Consider the following 21470-nt stretch of genomic DNA (forward strand, 5'->3'; position numbering starts at 1 on the left):
TAGAAAAGCAAAACACCAAATCCATTTGTCCTGTATTTCTCTCCACCATTTTATATGAACGTGAAGAAGAAGGAAGATGGGGGGGGGGGAGAGAGAGAGAGAGAGGAGAGAGAGAGAGAGAGAGGAGAGAGAGGAGAGAGAGAGAGAGAGAGAGAGAGAGAGGAGATAGAGAGAGAGAAGAGGAGAGCGCGGGAGAGGCCATGTTAGAAAGAGCCGGTTCCGTGGTTGTCCACTTGGTGGCGCCAGAGTTCTTCTTCTGGGAACAAATGCGTGTTTTTCCTTCTTCTGGGTCGTACCCGGATGGGCCTGCAGAGGGCGCCTTCATGCACGTGTTTCAACCCCCCCCCCCCCCCCCCACCCAGAGAAAGGGGGGGGTGTGTGTGTGTGAAACACACTGAAACACACATAGTTTTCTTTTTTGTGTTTTTACAAATCTGGACATATATATTCTGCACACACCGTTGTTAGAGCTTTATTTGGGGTTTTCTTAATTATCTGCTCGGTGGAAGTACAACGGCTTCTTAATTGCCCCCCCGCCAACTGCTGTTTGCTTTGTTTTGATTTGTTCACCTCGAGTGAAATAATAATTCCTCGATTTGTCTTGATTGGGCTCCGTGCTCCGTGCTCCGGGCTCCCCCCCCCCCCCCCACAGGGACCATTAGTAGTGATGGCGACGGGCTTAGGTGATGTCATCTGATTGGGTGTCTTAACGAGCTACCCCAAGTTGCAGGATCCAAGTTATTTCAAATACCTGCATTGCTTTTTTTTCTCCTGAAATGCACAACATTCAGCCAAACAAAGACTCACCATTTATCCCCCCCAAAAAAGCATTGGATATTCAAAGGCTTCAGCTTCTCTACGCCCTGAAAACAATCAACACTCACAAAAGCACTCGTGATTCTGAAATGTAAGATTGTGTTTACCATAAAAAATAACCTATAATTATGCCTGAAAGTAATCAGAATTTGCTTAAATATATCACAAAATGTGCTAAAATTAGTTCTTTGAAATCTAAAAATGCCAGAAATGAAATCAGCATCCTCTAAAACCTCTAAAACCTCTCACACATTGTAGAAATTGGCCATACAGTGCAAAATATGTGGTCAAACTGGACGATGGAGCTAATAATGCTAATTATGCAAATTATGCAAATTGATCAACGTATGCAAATTAGCATCCAGCAGTTTCTGTATACTGGGGACCCGTACTTCACATTTCTGCAATAAAGCTTTGGTGTACTCAACATTTCCGGGTTCAGTTGTTGGGTACTAGACTCTAAAGCTCCCTGTGACGTAGCTCTCTGCTGAGGGGACCCACGGAGGGTGGAGGTGTGGAAGTGTGGAGGTTTGGAGGTGTGGATGTGTGGAGGTTTGGAGGTGTGGAAGTGTGGAGGTGTGGATGTGTGGAGGGTGGAGGGTGGAGGTGTGGAGGTGTGGAGGGTGGAAGTTTGGAGGTGTGCAGGGTGGAAGTTTGGAGGTGTGGAGGTTGGAGGTGTGGAAGTGTGGAGGGTGGAGGTGTGGAGGTTGGAGGTGTGGAAATGTGGAGGGTGGAGGTGTGGAGATGTGGAGGGTGGAGGTGTGGAGGGTGGAGGTGTGGATGTGTGGAAGTGTGGAGGTTGGAGGTGTGCAGGGTGGAGGTGTGGAAGTGTGGAGGATGGAAGTTTGGAAGTGTGGAGGGTGGAGGTGTGGAGATGTGGAGGGTGGAGGTGTGGAAGTGTGGAGGGTGGAGGTGTGGAGATGTGGAGGGTGGAGGTGTGGAGGGTGGATGTGTGGAAGTGTGGAAGTCTGGAGGTTGGAGGTGTGCAGGGTGGAGGTGTGGAAGTGTGGAGATGTGGAGGTGGAGGTGTGGAGGGTGGAGGTTGGAAGTGTGGAGGTTGGAGATGTGGGGGTTGGAGATGTGGAGGGTGGAGATGTGGAGGGTGGAGGTGTCTAATTATCTAAAAATGACCTATGTGAAGCAGAGACTGACTAACCGGCAGCAGAGCTTTGGCAACGTAATTACAAGCAGGATGAAGTGGTAGAAAAAGAGAGTAAGAACGGAAGAGAGGCTCCTTCTATCTCTTCATGAGGCTGTTGGCTTTCTGGTTGGCAGCGTCGATGCGGGACACGTTGAGAAGAGCCTAGAGAGAGAGGGAGAGAGAGAGAGGGAGGGAGGGAGGGAGAGAGAGAGAGAGAGAGAGAAAGAGAGAGAGAGAGAGAAAACCAGAAATGTTACTAAGAGCCAGAGGAACAGAACCAACGGAGGTCTCCGTCCGTCTTTATTCAAGTTTGCTTTTATTGCAAAATACAGTCTTCCCAAAGCAGGTTGTGTATTACAATCCAAACTAAAGAAATAGTAAAAAGGTCCCAGGACATGGTATACACCCCCCTATGTTAAAATACAGGGGCATAAGTATACACCCCCCTATGTTAAAATACAGGGGCATAAGTATACAACGCTAACCCCTATGTTAAAATACAGGGGCATAAGTATAACCACCCCTATGTTAAAATACAGGGGCATAAGTATACACCCCCCTATGTTAAAATACATGGGCATAAGTATACACCCCCCTATGTTAAAATACAGGGGCATAAGTATACACCCCCCTATGTTAAATACAGGGGATTAAGTATACACCCCCCTATGTTAAAACCCCCTGTATTTTAACATAGGGGCTGTAAACTTATCCAAGCCTCTGTCTCTGTGAGTGGTGTTTAGTGTGATGCCGTCTGGTTGTTACCTTCCCCTGAATGCGATCGATCTGGACGTTCTGCGCGTCGATCTCGTTGCCCATGTCCAGCGCCATGCTCTTCAGGTTCCCGATGATGCTGCCCACGTGGCTCAGGTTCTCCTCCATCTCGTCCTCGCGGGCATCGTTGGTCACCCTGGGATACAGCGAAAGACAAAGAGTGTGTGTTTGGCCAGCTGCCAGCTGTGTGACTCGTATTACGTTACATTACACACACAGCTGCCTCTCCGGATGCCGACCCACAACAACACGCTTCATCATAGGGCTGCAACTAGTACGCTTATCTCCTGGATTAAAGGAGGAGTAGATGAGTAGTTTGGACTCTAAAATGTCCGAATATGGTGAAAAATGTGGATCTGTGTTTCCCAAAAAGCCAGAGATGACGTGCTCAGATGTCTTGTTCTGTCAACTCAAAGATATGAACATCTTTGAATATCGACTGAAGTCTACTGTCACAGAGGAGAGGAGAAACTAGTAGATATTCATATTTAACAACATAGACAGTCTGACACCTCATACTTTACATACACAGACTCACTATCTTTTTTTTTTTTACCCTCCCAAGTCACCTCAAAAAACCCCTTCATGTGACCACATGTACTGTGTGTTGTCCTGTGCATTGTGTTGTTATGTTGTTATGTATTGTATACCATGTTGCTGTCTGCGTTAATCCTTTTCGGGGGAGCATGTGCTGGCGCTTTAAATAGCTGCGGCCCGGAGGCTTGCTCCAATAAAAGCATCATATCACTGTGTACCTGTGCATGAGTGACAAATAAAGCTATCTGTCTATCTATCTGTCTGTCGGTCTATCTATCTATCTATCTATCTATCTATCTATCAAGCTGGAATCAGAGAATTTTTACTTTTCTTTATAGCTACCAAGATTAATTGATTAGGTATCAACTATTAATTTGCCTTTTGCAGTTAGTGATATCAGATATTCTCCAAATCTCTGGAATCACTGGATCTGTCCCTGTTTTAATTATTGGGCATAGCTATTTTTGTATGTATTTATGTGTATGAATGTATGTTTGTTGTTGATTTGTGTCTCTTTTGTGATATATGGGAGTCAGTTTGTCTGTATTTATGTTAGTGTGTTTGGTGTTTGCCCCTCTTGTAATGTGTTATATTTACTTTTTATCTGGACCTTGAGTCTGTTAAATAAAATAATGGATTAAATGAAGTGACAACTATGTTGATATTTGAGTCATTTGTGAAAAAAATGACAAAAATCTGTGATTCCAACGTGTTAAATGTGAATATTTTCTAGTTTCTTCTCTCCTATGTGACAGTAGACTGAATATCTTTGAATTGTGGACAGAACAAGACATTTGAGGACGTCGTCTTGGGATTTTTGGGAAACACTGATCCACATTTTTTACTGTTTTCTGACATTTTAGAGACTGAACTACTCATCCATTCATCCAGGAAACAATCAACAGATAACAACAGATGATAAATCCTTAGTTGCAGCATTACTTTCTTTCTTAAAAAATGTATTAACTTTTAAAATAGTTTGAGAAACATAATAGTTGACAACTAATCCATTAATCTTTGCAGCTCTAATTCATTAAACACTCACTCTCTCTCTCTCTCTCTCTCTCTCTCTCTCTCTCTCTCTCCCTCTCCCTCTGTCTCTCTCTCTCTCTCTGTCTCTCTCTCTCTCGTCTCTCTCTCTCTCTCTACCTCCGTATATATCCTCCGCTCATGATCATTTGCTCCCTCTCATCCAAGACTCGAGACGATGGCGGCTGATTGGACACCACGCCATCCTGACCGGAGCCTCCGCCCCACACCGCCTTGTACGCCCCGCTCTCCTCAAAGGCCTTCAGTCTGGGAGAGAGAGAGAGAGAGAGAGAGGGGAGAGAGAGAGAGAGAGGGAGAGAGAGAGAGAGAGAGACCCCATGAATGTATGTTTTTTACTGTGAGTTCATCCTGGTAAATGTGACCCGCTGCACCCTCACTGGTCCTCCAGCTGCATCATTTTACTGGAGGACATCAGGCTTTGGAGTCATTTTTTCAAATCTGCAAAAGTGTGTGTTATGCAATTAATGCATGGTCCATGTCCAGTATGGGTCCAGTATGGGTCCAGTATGGGTGCAGTATGGGTCCAGTATGGGTCCAGTATGGGTCCAGTATGGGTGCAGCACTGGTCCATTTATACAGGAGAGATAGTAGAGATAGTAGAGATAGACAGAACATGTTGTAACGGGATATCTAAATAACTGGAAATCCACACAGCAGCAAAGCAAGCAAACAGAAGAAAAGCTAAGCAAATCATAATCAAAATATGAAAAAATGTTAAGTGTTTGCAGACACACTTAAGCATTTACGTGATCTAATCCAGGGGTTCCCAAAACTTTCAGCCCACGACCCCCAAAGTAACGGTGCAAGTGACTCGCGACCCCCCCCCACTATAAATGTATATAAACATTGTGCGCAACGGCGCACACACTATAGGCGTATCCAAACACAAGCATGTTGACAACACAAAATAACACAACAGTTTTATCTTGTGTTCAAATCATGGCTAACATATGCTATTTTATTTGAATTTTTATTTAAATTCTGGAAATCAACTTGCGACCCCCCTCTCTGGCTCGCGACCCCCCTGTGGGTCCCGACCCCCACTTTGGGAATCAGTGATCTAATCGACACTGAATGAAATCACACGTCCAGTAAATACCATGTTGGATTATTATTTTTCTTTTTAAGTCACTATAATCCGGAGGAAGTTGAGTGATATTTTCTGGGTGGACACTGTGTACTTACCTCAGAATGTGTAACAGTCAAAACACATCCCCCCCCACACAACACACACACACACACACACCACATACACCAACACACAACAACCACACCCCATACAGTCACACCACACCACACAACACACACACACACACACACACCACCAACACACACACACACACACACACACACACACACACACACACACAACACACGCACACACACCACACCCCACAACAGTACACACACACACACAAAGAGACACACACGCACACACACACACATCCCACCCCACATACAGTACAAACACACACAGAAACATACACGCACGCACGCACACACACACACACACACACACACACAACACACACCCCACCCAACATACAGTACACACAAACACACACACACACAGACACACAAAGAAAGACACACAAACACACAAACCCACAATGAGAGACACACAAACACACGCACGCACGCACACACACAAACAGAGACACACACACACACACACCATACCCCACATACAGTACACACACACACAGACACACACACATACACACAGAGACACACACCACACACACACACGCACACACACACACACCACACACACACACACACACACACACACACAACACACACACACACACACACACACACACACACACCCCTCCACCTACTTATCACAGGAGCAGAGGCCACAGCACTTGCCCAGGTCGGTCAGGTTTTTCTCGGCCTCCTTCATATCAGAGTTGATCTGATCCAAGCCCTCCTCCACCCGCTCCAACTGCTCTACGGGAGGAGAAGGACGCGGGGGGAGGAGGAGGAGGACGGAGGAGGAGGTGTAGGATGAGGAGGACGGAGGAGGGGGTGTAGGAGGAGTGTAGGAGGACGGAGGAGGAGGTGTAGGAGGAGGAGGAGGTGTAGGAGGAGGAGGAGGTGTAGGAGGAGGAGGTGTAGGAGGAGGAGGACGGAGGAGGAGGAGGATGGACGAGGAGGAGGACAGGAAGAAAAGAAGAACAAAAGGTGGACATGGAGAAGGGCACAGGGACGAGGAAGACAAAGGAGAAGGTGGTAAAGAGGATGACAGGAGAAAGAGGGGGATGAAATAGCAAGGAAAGCAAAACAGGAGAAAGGAAAATGGGAAGAATGGAGGGAGATGGTGGAGGAAGAAGGCAAAATAAAAGCAAAACAAGGAAAGAAATCACCAACTATGTCTGAGAAGCCCCCACAGCTGAACTGAAAACCAAAAAAAAACCTCTAAAAACCAGAAATGACGCCACTCTGCAGTAGGCCTGCACGATTCAGGGAAAAATAGGAATCACAATGTTTTCTGTTTTTTGTGCGTTTGTGATGCAGTCGATAAAATTAAATGAGAATCAAAGTTATAAAAGAAAATATATATTTTTTAAATTGGATTTATTTAAGAAATAAATCGTGAACAGGGTGAATTGAACGATTACTATAACGATTTATCGTGCAGGCCTACTCTGCAGGGCCTAACGGGGCCACACGGGGCCCAGCGGGGCCACATTGTGCAGGGCATGACGCCGGCTCTTTGCACCCTGACCCGGGTGCCCAGTTCCATCGTGATCCAACATGGTTCGGGTCCACCAGGGCGTCCCCCGTCCCAGCGTTGGACGTTTGATGGGCTTGACACCAGCAGCTATCAGTTTTATCGTCAATGATCACTATCAAAACGTAGAAAACAGGCTGGAGACGGACTGTAGACATACGTTGGACTCACATGTCAAAACCTTTTTAAATGTCATTTGGATCTGATTTGCAGAAAAATACCATTTCATTTTTATTTTTGCTCTCCAGACTTACAAAAATGGATGGATGATGGATGGATGGATGGATGGATGGATGGATGGGTGGATTGGTGGATGGATGGATGGGATGGTGGATTGGTGGATGGATGGATGGGTGGATGGATGGATGGATGGATGGGTGGATGGATGGATGGGTGGGTAGATGGATGGATGGGTGGATGGTTGGTGGTGGATGGGTGGATGGATGGATGGGAAGTGGTTGGGTGGGTGGATGGGTGATGGATGGATGGGTGGATGGTTGGGTGGGTGGATGGGTGATGGATGGAGTGGGTGGATGGTTGGGTGGTGGTGGATGGATGGGTGGGTGGATGGGTGGATGGTGGATGGTGGGATGGTTGGGTGGGTGGATGGGTGATGGATGGAGGGTGGATGGTTGGGTGGGTGGATGGTGGATGGTGGATGGGTGGGTGATGGTGGATGGTGGATGGTTGGTGGGTGGATGGGTGGATGGATGGGTGGGTGGGTGATGGATGGATGGATGGTGGTGGGTGGGTGGGTGGATGGATGGATGGATGGATGAATGAATGGATGGATGATGGATGGAGTAAATTCCATAAAGCCAAAATCAGTTCAAAGATTTACGACGAGACGAATTATAACGTTGGTCTGCAGCGCTGTGAAACCTGCCAGTTCACACCAATGAGAAGAGACGGTATAGCATCTCCATAGCAATGACTCTTTGTATTTTCTTCTCTTACGTCCTAAAACCAGCGTCTGGAGACTCCACCAGCTGACTTCTCTATTGGCTGTTGAACAGGAGACGTCTCTTACGTCCTAAAACCAGCCTCTGGAGACTCCACCAGCTGACTTCTCTATTGGCTGTTGAACAGGAGACGTCTCTCACGTCCTAAAACCAGCCTCTGGAGACTCCACCAGCTGACTTCTCTATTGTCTGTAGTAACAGGACACGTCTCTCACGTCCCAAAACCAGCCTCTGGAGACTCCACCAGCTGACTTCTCTATTGGGTGTTGAACAGGAGACGTCTCTTACGTCCTAAAACCAGCGTCTGGAGACTCCACCAGCTGAGTCGCAGCAGAACCTATGATTGGCTGAGCTGAGACGGGCCGGTTCAGACGCTGAAACCTTTCCCTGAGACGTTTAAAAAGGTTTTGTCTCGTTGTGAATCTTTGGTCTGAACTTGAAGGTGACATTCTTCATGACAAACCAAATTCCATTTAAAAAAAATCTTGTTTTAAGCTTAATTAATGGAACTGGGCACCAGTTGAGGGAAGATGGTGCGGATCCCCGGAAACCAAGACCTACTTCCTGATTGGCCAATACACAGACCACAGCACTGGGCCATGTCGGTCAGGTTCTTCTCGGCCTCTTTCATGTCCCTGTTGACGGTGTCCATGCCTTCCTCAATGCGCTCCAGCTGCTCTGTTAGGAACAGGAGTTTTATGGTGCCGGGTTTTTATGGTGGTGGAACAACAGCAAAGGCGGGCAGTAGGTGCAACAGATGGTGTCAACCGGCTGATCTGATTGGTCAAGGGCATGTTCCGACCGACAGGTTCAGACCATGTGGAAAATCCCCATTCACCAGAGCTCAAATCTGACTTGTCTTGACTCAAACATGTCTTCAAACAGGTTTCTTTCAACAATCTTTCAGTAGACTGAGTGAAAGAGTGGTGACCTCAAGTTAAAACTACTTTAATGACTTTATCCAGTTTTAACAGTCTACAGACCCCAAAAGCAACTAACATGTAAAGAAGCTAACTTGTACATCTGTGGCAGTAATAAATGCAAAATTCATCACTGTATGATGTTCATCCACTAATGAAACACACCAAGTGTGTATAGAGGACAGCTTTGACGGTGTTGGACAGCGCAACAAACTAGAGTCCGACCGATAAAGGATCTTTAAGGCCGATACCGATTCGAATATTTGTGATTTAAAAAATCCGGTATTCTGATATATCGGCCGGTATATAAAAATTAAAAAAAATCCAGAATTGCTTACATAAACAGACTATGCAACGCCATCACTAACAGGACGTTGTAGAGCGTCCCCTGGTGGACAGACTATGCAACGCCATCACTACAGGGACGTTGTAGAGCGTCCTCTGGTGGACAGACTATGCAACGCCATCACTAACAGGGACGTTTTTAAGCGTCCTCTGGTGGGCAGATAGGGAAAGCCATCCCCCTAAACAGGGGTTGTAGAGCGTCCTCTGGTGGAAAAACTATCAAGCCCTCCCCTAAGAGGGGCGTTTTAAACGTCCTCTGGTGGCCCGGAAATGCAACGCCATCACTAACAGGGAAAGTTGTAACGCCCTCTGGTTTGGGCCAAAACTATCAACCCATCCTAACCGGGGGGTTGGGGACGTCCTCTGGGGGACAGACCTTTCCCCACTAACACGGGGGCCCCTTTTTTAGAAACTCCTCTGGGGGACAACTTTTTCAACGGGCCCTCCACTAACAGGGACGTTGTGAGCGTCCCCTGGTTTCCGACTTGCAACCCCCACTAAAGGGGCTTGAAAAGGGGTCCTCGGGGGACAGACTAAAAAAAAAGGGTTTTTAAAAACCCCCCCCCCCCCCAAACCCAAAAAACCCCCTAGGGCGTTGTAGACGTCCTTTGGGTGGCCCGACTATGCAACGCCAAACACTAACCCGGGGGCGTTGAGAGCGTCCTCGGGTGGCAGACTATGCAAAGGGCCTCCCTAACATGGCGTTGTAGAACTTCCCCTGGGGGGCAGACTAAAACACCACACTAACAGGGGCGGTTAGAGCTTTCCCCGGTGACCGACTATGCAACGCCCTCCCTAACGGGCCCCTTTTAGAGCTTTCCCCTGGTGGACGACTATCAACACCATCACTACAGGGACGTTTTAGAGGGCCTCTGGTTTAAAAAGACTTTTGCAACCCACCCCTTTAAAAAGGACGTTGTAACGCCCCCTGGTGGGCAGAATATGCAACCCATCCTAACATGGGCGTTGTAGAGCGTCCTCTGGTTTGGGTAGACTTGCAAAAACCATCACAACCCCGGGACGGGGTTTTTGCGTCCTCCCCGGGGGGGCAAACTAGCAAAACCCCTCACTAACTGGCCTTGTTAGGGGTCCCTTGGGGGACCGACTATGCCAAAACCCCTCACTGGGGGTTGTAGAGCTTCCCTGGGGGGACAGCTAAAGCAACACCATTTCCCCCAGGGACGTTGGGAAGCGTCCTCGGGGGGACAACCCATGCAACGCCCAAACACTAACAGGGACGTTGTAAGCACCTCGGTTTTCAACTATGCAACGCCATCACTAACGGGGCTTGTAGAGCGTCCTCTGGTGGGCAGCTATGCAACGCCATCACTAAAAGGGACGGGTTTAAAAAGCGGCCCTGGGGGACGACTAGCAACGCCCTCACTAAAAGGGGCGGTTTTAGACTTCCCCCCTGGTGGGCCCGACTAGGGAACGCCCCTCACTAAAAGGGACTTTAAGCGTCCCCTTTGGAAACTATGCACACCCAAAACTAACAGGGACGTTTGGATCGTCCCTGGTGGAAGACTTTTGGGAACACCACCTAAAAGGGACGTTGTAAGGGGGTCCTTGGGGGACAAAATTTCAACAAACCCTCACAAAGGACGTTGTAGAGCGTCCTCTGGGGGGCCAACTATGCCAAACCCCTCACTAAAGGGGAAATTTGAAAAGCGTCCCTTTTGGTGGCAACTAAAGCAACCCCATCACACAGGGCCTTTTTAAGCGTCCTCTTGGGGGCCCCCAAATTGCCCAAAACCCTCACCAACGGGACTTTGGGAAGCTTTCCCCGGGGGACAGACTTGCCAAAAACCCCCTCACTACGGGGCGTTGGTTTGAGGTCCTCTTTTGGACAGACTATGCAACCCACCCCAAAAACAGGGGCTTTTTAGAGCGTCCCCCTTGGGGGACAAATATGCAACGCCATCACTAAAAGGGACTTTTTTTAAACATCCTCTGTGACAACTATGCAAAAGCCATCCTAACAGGGGCGTTGTAAAACGTCCCCTGGTGGACAGAAATATGGGAACGCCATAAATAAAAGGGGGGTTGTGAGCGTCCTCTGGTGGACAGACATCAAACCCCTACTAACCGGACGTTGTGGGGCGTCCTCTGGGGGGCAGACTATGCAACGCCCACTAACACTTTATTTTTCTACGGGGTTTTCGGCAAGTATTTGTCCCTTTGAAAATTTTAAAAAAAAAATTGAAAAAAAAAATCCCTTAAAAACCTCCCATTTAAATCCTGCCATGTGCCCCCCTGCTTTTTACTTTTTATATTGAACTAAACGTATTCTCAATTTTCTAAGTCCCTTTTTACTTTTTCAAAACCCTTTTTTGGGCTATGTTTGGGCTCGTGCACTCTGAGGGGACCCCACTGGGGAAAAAAATTTCCCAAATGCCCTGTCTGGTGACCTGGGGGTTTTAAAAAAACCATATTTTTGATATAAAAAAAACCCCGGGAAAAGGGGCCCCAATTTTTAAACCCGGGGCAAAATAAAATTTTAAGCAAAACCCAAATTTTTGGGGGTAAAGTCTCCCAACCCTTTTTTTTTTGAAAACAAACCCTTTTTTAAATGTAGAGTTGAGAACGTTGAGACTAAAAGAGGAGGATTTAAAGAGCGATCAAACAGAAGTGGTTACCTCCTTGTTCGTCCAGCATGACCACGGCTCGGATCCCGGCGTCTTTACTCTGCAGGAGGACCACATGAAGCCAGATGAACACAGAATACAGAACACACATCACTCAGGAGGAAGCTCGTATGGACCACAGGCGGTGTCAGAAACGGACGAAGCGACGCCGTAGACGTCCAACGGAGACCAGCGAAGTCTAATTGAAGCTTATTTTTACAAAAACGTCTGCTAAAAAACTCGATAATTGAAGACAACAGCAGTGAGAACTTTTAACCCTGGTGTTGTCTTCACCTTCGGGACCCTCTCGTGTCCCTCGGGTCAAACTGACCCAGGACTTATTTGGGGTTTTAAAAACAATTCTGAAATTAAATCTTACTTCATAATCTATAGCCACCTATAGGTCTGGAATATGAAGTGGTTTGGACACACTATTCTTCAAACGATGCCAGGGAAGACGGGGGGAAAAAGATTGTTTTGGTACTGTGGACTGGGCCCCAAAATGCATTTTTAGACACTTAAACACATCTATGTCCGGCCGGGTTTAAGGAGTCCCCCCGCAGTTTAAATTTAGTAGATAGCAGGTTTAAGGGGTTCCCCCCCCTGCTGGAGATCAGATAGAAAGCAGGTTTAAAGAGTCCCCCCCTGCTGGTAACCAATAGAAAACCAGGTTTAAGGGGTCCCACCCCCTGCTGGAATCAGTAAAAGCAGGGTTTTAAAGGGGTCCCCCCCCCTGCTTTGGGGAAACCCGATAGAAGCAGGTTTAAGAGTTCCCCCCCTGCTGGGACCAGATAGAAAGCAGGTTTTTAAAGGGGTCCCACCCTGCTGGAGATCAATAGAAAGCAGGTTTAAGGAGTCCCCCCTGCTGGATCAGATAGAAAGCAGGTTTAAGGAGTCCCCCCCCTGCTGGAGATCAGATAAAAACAGGTTTTAAGGGTCCCCCCCTGCTGGAGATCAGATAGAAAGCAGGTTTAAGGAGTCCCCCCTGCTGGAGGATCAATTGAAAGCAGGTCTAAGGGGGGCCCCCCCCAAAGCAGGAGATCAGATAGAAAGCAGGTTTAAGGAGTCCCCCCCTGCAGGAGATCAGATAGAAAGCAGGTTTAAGGATCCCACCCTGCTGGAGATCAGATAGAAAGCAGGTTTAAGGACCCCCCCCCCCAAGCAGGAGATCAGATAGAAAGCAGGTTTAAGGAGTCCCCCCCCTGCAGGAGATCAGATAGAAAGCAGGTTTTAAAGGAGTCCCCCCCTGCAGGAATTCAGATAGAAACCAGCACTTCGCCGAACCAGATGCTTTATCCGTTAATTTTAATTAACCGTCTACGGGAAACACAGAGAGCTGATGTAAAGATGATGACGCTAACATAATAATGAAGTTCTCTCTCTGACTATGAGTGCATGTACCTCTTCAACCAGCTGCATCATCCGCCTCGTACTCTCCAGGGACTGGAAGACACAAACAACGGACTAATCAACATACAGTACCTTCAATATACAGCTCAACATGCAACAATGAGAACTCGTCTACAGACAAGCACATAATTCATCGTATATAATAAAAATGGTTTACAATCAATTTATAATGAATGAATGTCAGTTGGGCTTAAAGGTCCCATGAAATGTTGTTTGGATGCTTTTATATAGACCTTAGTGGTCCCCTAATCCTGTATCTGAAGTCTCTTTTATATAGACCTTAGTGGTCCCCTAATACTGTATCTGAAGTCTCTTTTATATAGACCTTAGTGGTCCCCTAATCCTGTATCTGAAGTCTCTTTTATATAGATCTTAGTGGTCCCCTAATACTGTATCTGAAGTCTCTTTTATATAGACCTTAGTGGTCCCCTAATCCTGTATCTGAAGTCTCTTTTATATAGATCTTAGTGGTCCCCTAATACTGTATCTGAAGTCTCTTTTATATGACCTTAGTGGTCCCCTAATACTGTATCTGAAGTCTCTTTTATATAGACCTTAGTGGTCCTAATACTGTATCTGAAGTCTCTTTTATATAGACCTTAGTGGTCCCCTAATGCTGTATCTGAAGTCTCTTTTATATAGACCTTAGTGGTCCCTAATACTGTATCTGAAGTCTCTTTTATATACACCTTAGTGGTCCCCTAATACTGTATCTGAAGTCTCTTTTATATAGACCTTAGTGGTCCCCTAATACTGTATCTGAAGTCTCTTTATATAGACCTTATTTGTCCCCTAATACTGTATCTGAAGTCTCTTTATATAGACCTTATTGGTCCCCTAATACTGTATCTGAATCTCTTTTATATAGACCTTAGTGGTCCTTAATACTGTATCTGAGTCTCTTTATATAGATCTTAGTGGTCCCCTAATACTGTATCTGAAGTCTCTTTTATATAGACCTTAGTGGTCCCCTAATACTGTATCTGAGTCCTTTTATATAGACCTTAGTGGTCCCTAATACTGTATCTGAAGTCTCTTTTATATGACCTTATGGTCCCCTAATGCTGTATCTGAAGTCTCTTTTATAGACCTTAGTGGTCCCCTAATACTGTATCTGAAGTCTCTTGTTTTTTAACTGTACTCACACACACAGCAATTGTCTCTCAAGTCTTTCAGCCCTTTGTTTTGTGTGTGTGTTGTGTGTGTGTGTGGTGTGTGTGTGTGGGTGTGTGTGTGTGTGTGTGTGTGGTGTGTGTGGTGTGTGGTATTGTGTAAATGATCATATTAATCCCTGGGCCGTCCCCACCGAGTGGATGATGATCTGTAGTAGCCTTCAAACCCCCATGTGTGTGTGTGTGTGTGTGTGTGTGTGTGTGTGTGAAGCTCATCCATGCCTAATGGTTCCCTGCAGAGTGTTTCTATGGCCACCAGGTGAGCCAGGTGTCCTTAAAGAGACAGTCCCTTCGGACAGGAGTCTGTCCTCTGCTGCTCGCAAGAGGCTGGGGGACACATCAGTAACACTGGTCCTGTCTCCTTCTTTAAAAGTATTGTTGTTGTTTTTGGCCAACTTCATGACTTATTAAAACTAGTTTTACACTTTGTTACGGAATTGATGGTGAATAAATCTCATTTACAGGAAATTACACCTAATTATTGAGTGAAATATGCAGCAATTAGGAATTATCTTGACTGATAGTTAAGGTCGGAGAAACATGTGTTTATGGATGATCACAGATTTGATCCCAGGCAGACCACAAAAGTAGTGATCATCAATTGGTATTGATGGAAATTTGGTTGAATAGAAAGTCACGTTTCTGACAGAGAAACTTAGAAAACGGGTCAAATTTGACAACAAGAGGGTTGAAAGTGATATTACAACGTTCCTCACCTCATCTGTGACCTGATTGGCTCTCCTCTGCAGCTCCTGCTGCTCTGTAAAGATGGGCGGGTCTGACGCCATGTTGGCCGTCCGCGCGTGCATGCGTGTGTCTGTGTGTGTGTATGTGTGTGTGTATTGTGTGTGTGTGTCTCTATGTGTGTGTGTGGTGTGTGTGTGGTGTGTGTGTGTGTGTGTGTGTGTGTGTGTGTGTTCAGTCCCAGGTGACCAGATTAGGCTGCAGCGTCAGCTGGTTTTGGCACCTGGAGAGCAGAGTGACACACATGATTATTTAACAACATAAACAAGCTGACAGACACACAATATTCTCATCTCCATGAAAACTGTTTTGTTTACTTTAAGATTAATTTATTTCACCAGGATCCGCTGTGGAGCCGAACTTATAAAGGATTTTTAAGACCGATTCTGATACGAATATTTGGTTATTTAAAACTCTGATATGTTGATATATTGGCCGATATATTTAAATATAGCACACACACATACACACACACACACACACACAGACACACACACACACCACACACACACACACACACACACACACACACCCCACACACACATACACCTATATACCTAATACTGTATCTGAAGTCTCTTTTATATAGACCTTAGTGGTCCCTAATACTGTATCTGTAACACTTTTCCACACACACACACACACAGACACGCTCTTCTACACGCAAGCACGCACACACACACACACACACGCTTTTGCACACACAAACACGCGCACGGACGCACACACGCTCTTACACACACAAACACACACACACACACACAGGCTTCTGTGATCTTTAATCAATCGGTGATGAAAGACAGAAATCCCATTAATTATTCACATTAATAATTCACACTAATTATTCACATTAATTATTCACATTAATTGTTAAACTACTAACGAAGACACTGGCCGACTTCTTCCTTCAGCCCGAAGACACTCGAGACAGACAGGACGCATGCGTTCCCTCGCATTCTTTATAAAAACAATATCAAAATGGCCTTTGAAGTGTTAAGTTTCTGACAGGTGTTCTGCATGTTTGCCAAAGAAATCCAAGTTTATGCAAAAGATAATTATTATTATTCTAAGTGTCTGACAACTTTATTGACAGGATCCCTACGGAGACGGAGCCTTCTGTTGACGGGTAACGCCAAATCACCAGACTCCATTTAAAAATACTGTATTTTTATGGGTTGAAATTTCAACATTTTGTTGTTGTTATTCTCCACTTTTCTCAATGTATTAGTCAATTTTATTCCTATTTTCTTCTCACTTTTTGGACTATTTTAAATTATGCTTTGGTCCATTTTTTTTTACATTTTTTTGTCCCTTTTTCAAGTGTTGTTGATGTTTTTTGACACTTTTTTTACTTGTTTTGATTACATTTTAGTCACTTTTTTAAATTATTTATTTGTCCCTTTTTCCAGTGTTTTTGACCTTTTTTGGTCCCTTTTTCAGCGTTTGAAAAAATAAGGTTTTTGTTGTTTTTTTTACTGCTTTTTTGTAGTTTCTTTTCAACAAATGACAGTTTTTTTCAACGCTATTTTCTGATATAGAAAGTTTTTGTAAACCGGTCAAATTTGACCCGAGGAAAACACGAGGGTTAAAGTTAAGTTGTCTTCCCGTCAAAATTGAACATCAACACTTTTGTTGACGTATTTTATAGATGTTTTTAACTTTTTCTTACACGTTTGTCCCTTTTTTACACTCTTTTTCAACGTTTGTCACTTTTTTCTACGTTTTCAACACTACGTAACACTAACTTATTAACTTTAGTTTTACAGTTATTTTTTGAATTTATGGTCAATAAACCTCATTTATAGGAAATTATCCCTAATGTTGGAGTTAGAAAAGCAGAAATTAGGAATTATTGAGACTAAAATTAAAGGAATGGATGTTGATGATAATCACAGACTGGAATATGTCAACTTTTACTCAATACTATTTCAACAACACTTCCATTTGTTTTACAATGCTATAAAATAGAATAAGACCCAAAATTAATGAAAGTAGAGATTTGTACTTGGCAAAGAGCGTTGGAATCAATCATGTTATTTTGGGGAATTAAAAAGAACATTGATTAGGACAACATGAGGACAACATGAGGACAACAGGAGACACAGGAGACAACATGGGGACAACATGGGACAACATGAGGACAACATGAGGGTAACATAGAGACAACATGAGGACAACATGGGACAACATGAAGACAACATGAGGCACATGAGGGCACATGAAGACAACATTAGAGCACATGAAGACAACATGAGGCACATGAAGACAACATGAGGACACATTAGGACAACATGAGGGCAACATGAGACAACATGAGGGCAACATAAGACAACATGAGGACAACATGAGGACAACATGAGGACACATAAGGACAACATGAGGCAACATGAGACAACATAGGACACATTAGGACAACATGAAGACACATGAGGCAACATGAGTGACAACATGAGGACACATGAGGACAACATGAGGCATCATGACAACATGAGGACAACATGAGGGTAACATGGGACAACATGAGGCAACATGGGAACAACATGAGACAACATGAGGGTAACATGAAGACAACATGAGGGCAACATGGAGCGACATGAGGACAACATGAGGACAACATGAGGGTAACATGAAGACAACATGGGGACAACATGAGTGGCACATGAGACAACATGAAGACAACATGAGGACAACATGAGGACAACATGAGGACAACATGAGGACAACATAAGGACAACATGAGGCAACATGAGACAACATGAGGACAACATGAGGACAACATGAAGACAACATGAGGGCACATGAGGACACATGAGACAACATGAAGACAACATGAAGACAACATAGGACAACATGAGGCATCATGAGGACAACATGAGGACAACATGAGGGTAACATGGGGACAACATGAGGGCAACATGGGAACAACATGAGGACAACATGAGGACAACATGAGGGCAACATGGAGACAACATGAGGACAACATGAGGACAAAGTGCTTGTCTTACACTGTATGAGTGGAAACGGGTTTCTGTCCCCAACTCTAATCGATTTGTTAAAAAAGAAAGAAAGAATTGAAAATGTCCACTTCCTGAAAGCCATGTTGTGGGGAAGCGTGGCTCAGACAGAGTCAACAGTCAGACCGGTTTGGGAACAAGCAGGTAGTAAATAAAAGAAGGCTTCCTGCCACCTGGTGCACAGGGTGACGTCACCGGTACACTACACACACTACACACACCTTCACCGGTACACTACACACACTACACACACTACACACACCTTCACCGGTACACTACACACACTACACACACTACACACACCTTCACCGGTACACTACACACACCTCACAGCGAACACGGCTCCTACTATAGACCAGAGTGTATTAAAAGTCCAAAATACAAGCTCCTACAGTCCAAAACAAGGAGTATATGCGTATAATTGACACTCACAGTATCTGCATTGTGTGTGTTAACATACAGGAAGCAATACTCTGCAAGTATTCGCCTTTATCTTCATAATTCCAAATGTAAATACTGAATTTAAAGAAGATAAAATGGAGGAGAGAAGATAAAATCAGGCTTATAAATCAAGTTGTGGCCTATTGCTCTTTAAAAAGTATTTGGGAAAGGTGGACAGATGGGGTTTCCCTCAGCTGACTGAGAAACTACAGACTAACATCTGTAGCCTTTAGACAATGACATTTTATAATGAATGTACAGTAGCTTGAATACGTTTACACACCCAGACTAAAGTGATTAAAAAGAGGATAAAAAAAACTCTTTGGAACTGGGCATGCGTTATTCCGTTATCTTAACATCTGGTTTTTATTTCATTGGAGATGATTTTATGGAAGTTCCCCATGCAAATATCTATGTATGGGGAAGGTGGTGTGATGGTGTGTGTTTTGTGTGTTGTGGGGGGGGGGGGGGGGCTGTTTTAATTCCAGCCAAGGAACTTATCAGTTCATAATACCTATCCTGAATACTGGTTTTTTAAAAAATAAAAACCTGCCTCATGGGATTTAACATAGGGGGGTTATACTTAATTGCCCCCGTATTTTAACATAGGGGGGTGTTACTTATGCCCCCGTTTTTAACATAGGGGGTGTATACTTATGCCCCTGTATTTTAACATAGGGGGGTGTATACTTATGCCCCTGTTTTGAACTAGGGAGGGTGTATATTTATGACCCCTGATTTAATCATAGGGGGGTGTATATTATGCCCCCTGTATTTTACAAGGGGGGGTGTATACTTAGTGACCTGTATTTGTAACATAGGGGGGGTGTATTTATGACCCTGTGATTTTAAACATAGGGGGGAGTATACTTATACCCTTGGATTTAACATAGGGGGGTGTATACTTATGACCCTGTAATTTAACATAGGGGGGTGTATACTTATGCCCCCTGTATTTTAACATAGGGGGGTGTATACTTATGCCCCTGTATTTTAACATAGGGGGTGTATACTTATGCCCCTGTATTTTAACATAGGGGGTGTATACTTATGCCCCCTGTATTTTAACATAGGGGGGTGTATACTTATGCCCCTGTATTTTAACATAGGGGGTGTATACTTATGCCCCTGTATTTAACATAGGGGGGTGTATACTTATGCCCTGTATTTTAACATAGGGGGGTGTATACTTATGCCCCTGTATTTTAACATAGGGGGGTGTATACTTATGTCCCCTGTATTTTAACATAGGGGGGTGTATACTTATGCCCCCTGTATTTTAACATAGGGGGGTGTATACTTATGCCCCCTGTAGTTTAAGGAAGAACATTTATTTATTTATGAAACATTATTCATTCACAAAGAAAATCCGTGTCCTTAAAGGTTGGATTTTCGTAGTTTTTTTTAATTAAGGCATCAAGATAAATTTCCAAAAGATGATTTTTTTATTCCTCTTTTTAATCAACTTTAGCCGGCTGTGTAAACGTATGAAACCACTGCATCTGGTTGGTAATCAGGCTAATGTTATATTCAGTTTGCTTCTGTTAACCAAACCTCCATGCGTATAAAGCCAATTTAATGTTAGTTTTAAGCTTTAAGTCGTTAAATTAGCAGCTTCATCTTTTTAATTCCCACTTCCCAGCTGAGGACTGTCGGTTTAATCACAATGCATTTAGTCTGAAGGGATGAAGATGACCCGCGAGCAGGCGGATGTAGGAACTACTTTAACGAGATCTTCATGTATTTCTGCTTCAGGAGGAAACTCTGCCCGATATTTGGAAGAAAAACAGAAACCAGCTCGTTTACCTTTCATCGGCTCTTCTTCCGCTTCCCTCGGAGGTCTCGTGCAGATTCTCCCCGGGTTAAATCATCCGCAGTCCGCGGCGGAAACCTGTTGTTCCTCCGGCTGTCTCCCCTCCTCAGCATCTCTCCCCCCCCCCACACTCTCTCCTCTGCACCGCCCTCCCTCCTCCTCCACCCCGGCCCGGCCCCGCCCCTCACCGAACACACCCCAGCATCGGTACACTAAAAGTGAAATTAACCTACCAGTTTTTTTTGTTTTTTTTGTTTTGTTTTTAACCCTCATGTTGTCTTCGGGTCAAATTAACAAAACAAGTTGTTTTTTTTTATATCTGGAATAAAGGAAGTCAAATTACGGGTGAAAAGTGATGGAAAAAGCGAAAAAATCGATGAAAGAAAACATCAAAAAATGCAAAAACTTTATAAAAAACTTTGTAAAAAGCAACAAAAACGTTGAGATAAGAGGAACAATTGTTTTTAGTGGTCACAGGGAAGACAACACGAGGCTTAAAGATATTTTTGGGCCATTTTCTGCCTTTTATTTCTGACAGCTGGAGACATGAAAGGGGAGAAAGACGGGGACCGACATGCAGCACAGAGCCGCGGGTGGGGGTCGAACCCGGGTCTGGTGCGTCTGGACGCCCGCTCCACCAACTGAGCCATCCGGGCGCCCTTAACCTACGCTTTCAAAACATCCTGTCAGACGTAAAATCACACATTCATCAGAAAAAACACCGCCGTGCATGCGCTACATTAAAATCAGTGCGACACACCTACAAAAAGCGCGGAGCTTGTCGATATGATCGATATGATAAGATCGGTAGGATCGATGTATGTAACTTGTTACCCCCTACACTGTTGAAATGGACAGCTGTATTTCCATTTCTTTGCGGGAACACCGCCTGCACCGGCTGTTTATACCGGCTCGCTCTCGGGTCTGAGTGAACTCTCCGCCCAGCTTGCGCAGAGATCATCTGCGCATC

The 21470-nt window shown here is 44.9% G+C and overlaps 1 protein-coding gene across 1 annotated transcript; it reads right to left on the reverse strand.

Moving 5' to 3' along the window:
- Positions 1-1729: 1729 nt before the first annotated feature.
- On the reverse strand, positions 1730-20616 carry zgc:101731 (SNARE_SNAP25N and SNARE_SNAP23C domain-containing protein). Its single transcript, XM_032540241.1, has 8 exons — positions 20494-20616; positions 15205-15455; positions 13308-13349; positions 11919-11967; positions 6160-6271; positions 4418-4564; positions 2723-2867; positions 1730-2119 (listed from the first exon to the last, which is right to left on the reverse strand). Exons 2-8 carry the CDS (start codon positions 15295-15297, stop codon positions 2054-2056), a joined length of 654 nt encoding a protein of 217 aa, XP_032396132.1. The 5' UTR covers positions 15298-15455; positions 20494-20616; the 3' UTR covers positions 1730-2053.
- Positions 20617-21470: the final 854 nt, after the last annotated feature.

This window comes from Etheostoma spectabile, chromosome 16 (assembly GCF_008692095.1).
Source record: "Etheostoma spectabile isolate EspeVRDwgs_2016 chromosome 16, UIUC_Espe_1.0, whole genome shotgun sequence".
In the NCBI taxonomy this organism is placed as follows: Eukaryota; Metazoa; Chordata; class Actinopteri; order Perciformes; family Percidae; genus Etheostoma; species Etheostoma spectabile.

Bases quoted from the DNA above. Each gene is read 5' to 3' on its own strand.
- zgc:101731 (XM_032540241.1), bottom strand. From the start codon at position 15,297: ATGCACGCGCGGACGGCCAACATGGCGTCAGACCCGCCCATCTTTACA. The intron at 13,350-15,204 runs GTGAGGAACGTT...TGTGTCTTCCAG, and splicing joins CCAATCAGGTCACAGATGAG to TCCCTGGAGAGTACGAGGCG. The intron at 6,272-11,918 runs GTAACCACTTCT...CTCCTCCCGTAG, and splicing joins CATGCTGGACGAACAAGGAG to AGCAGTTGGAGCGGGTGGAG.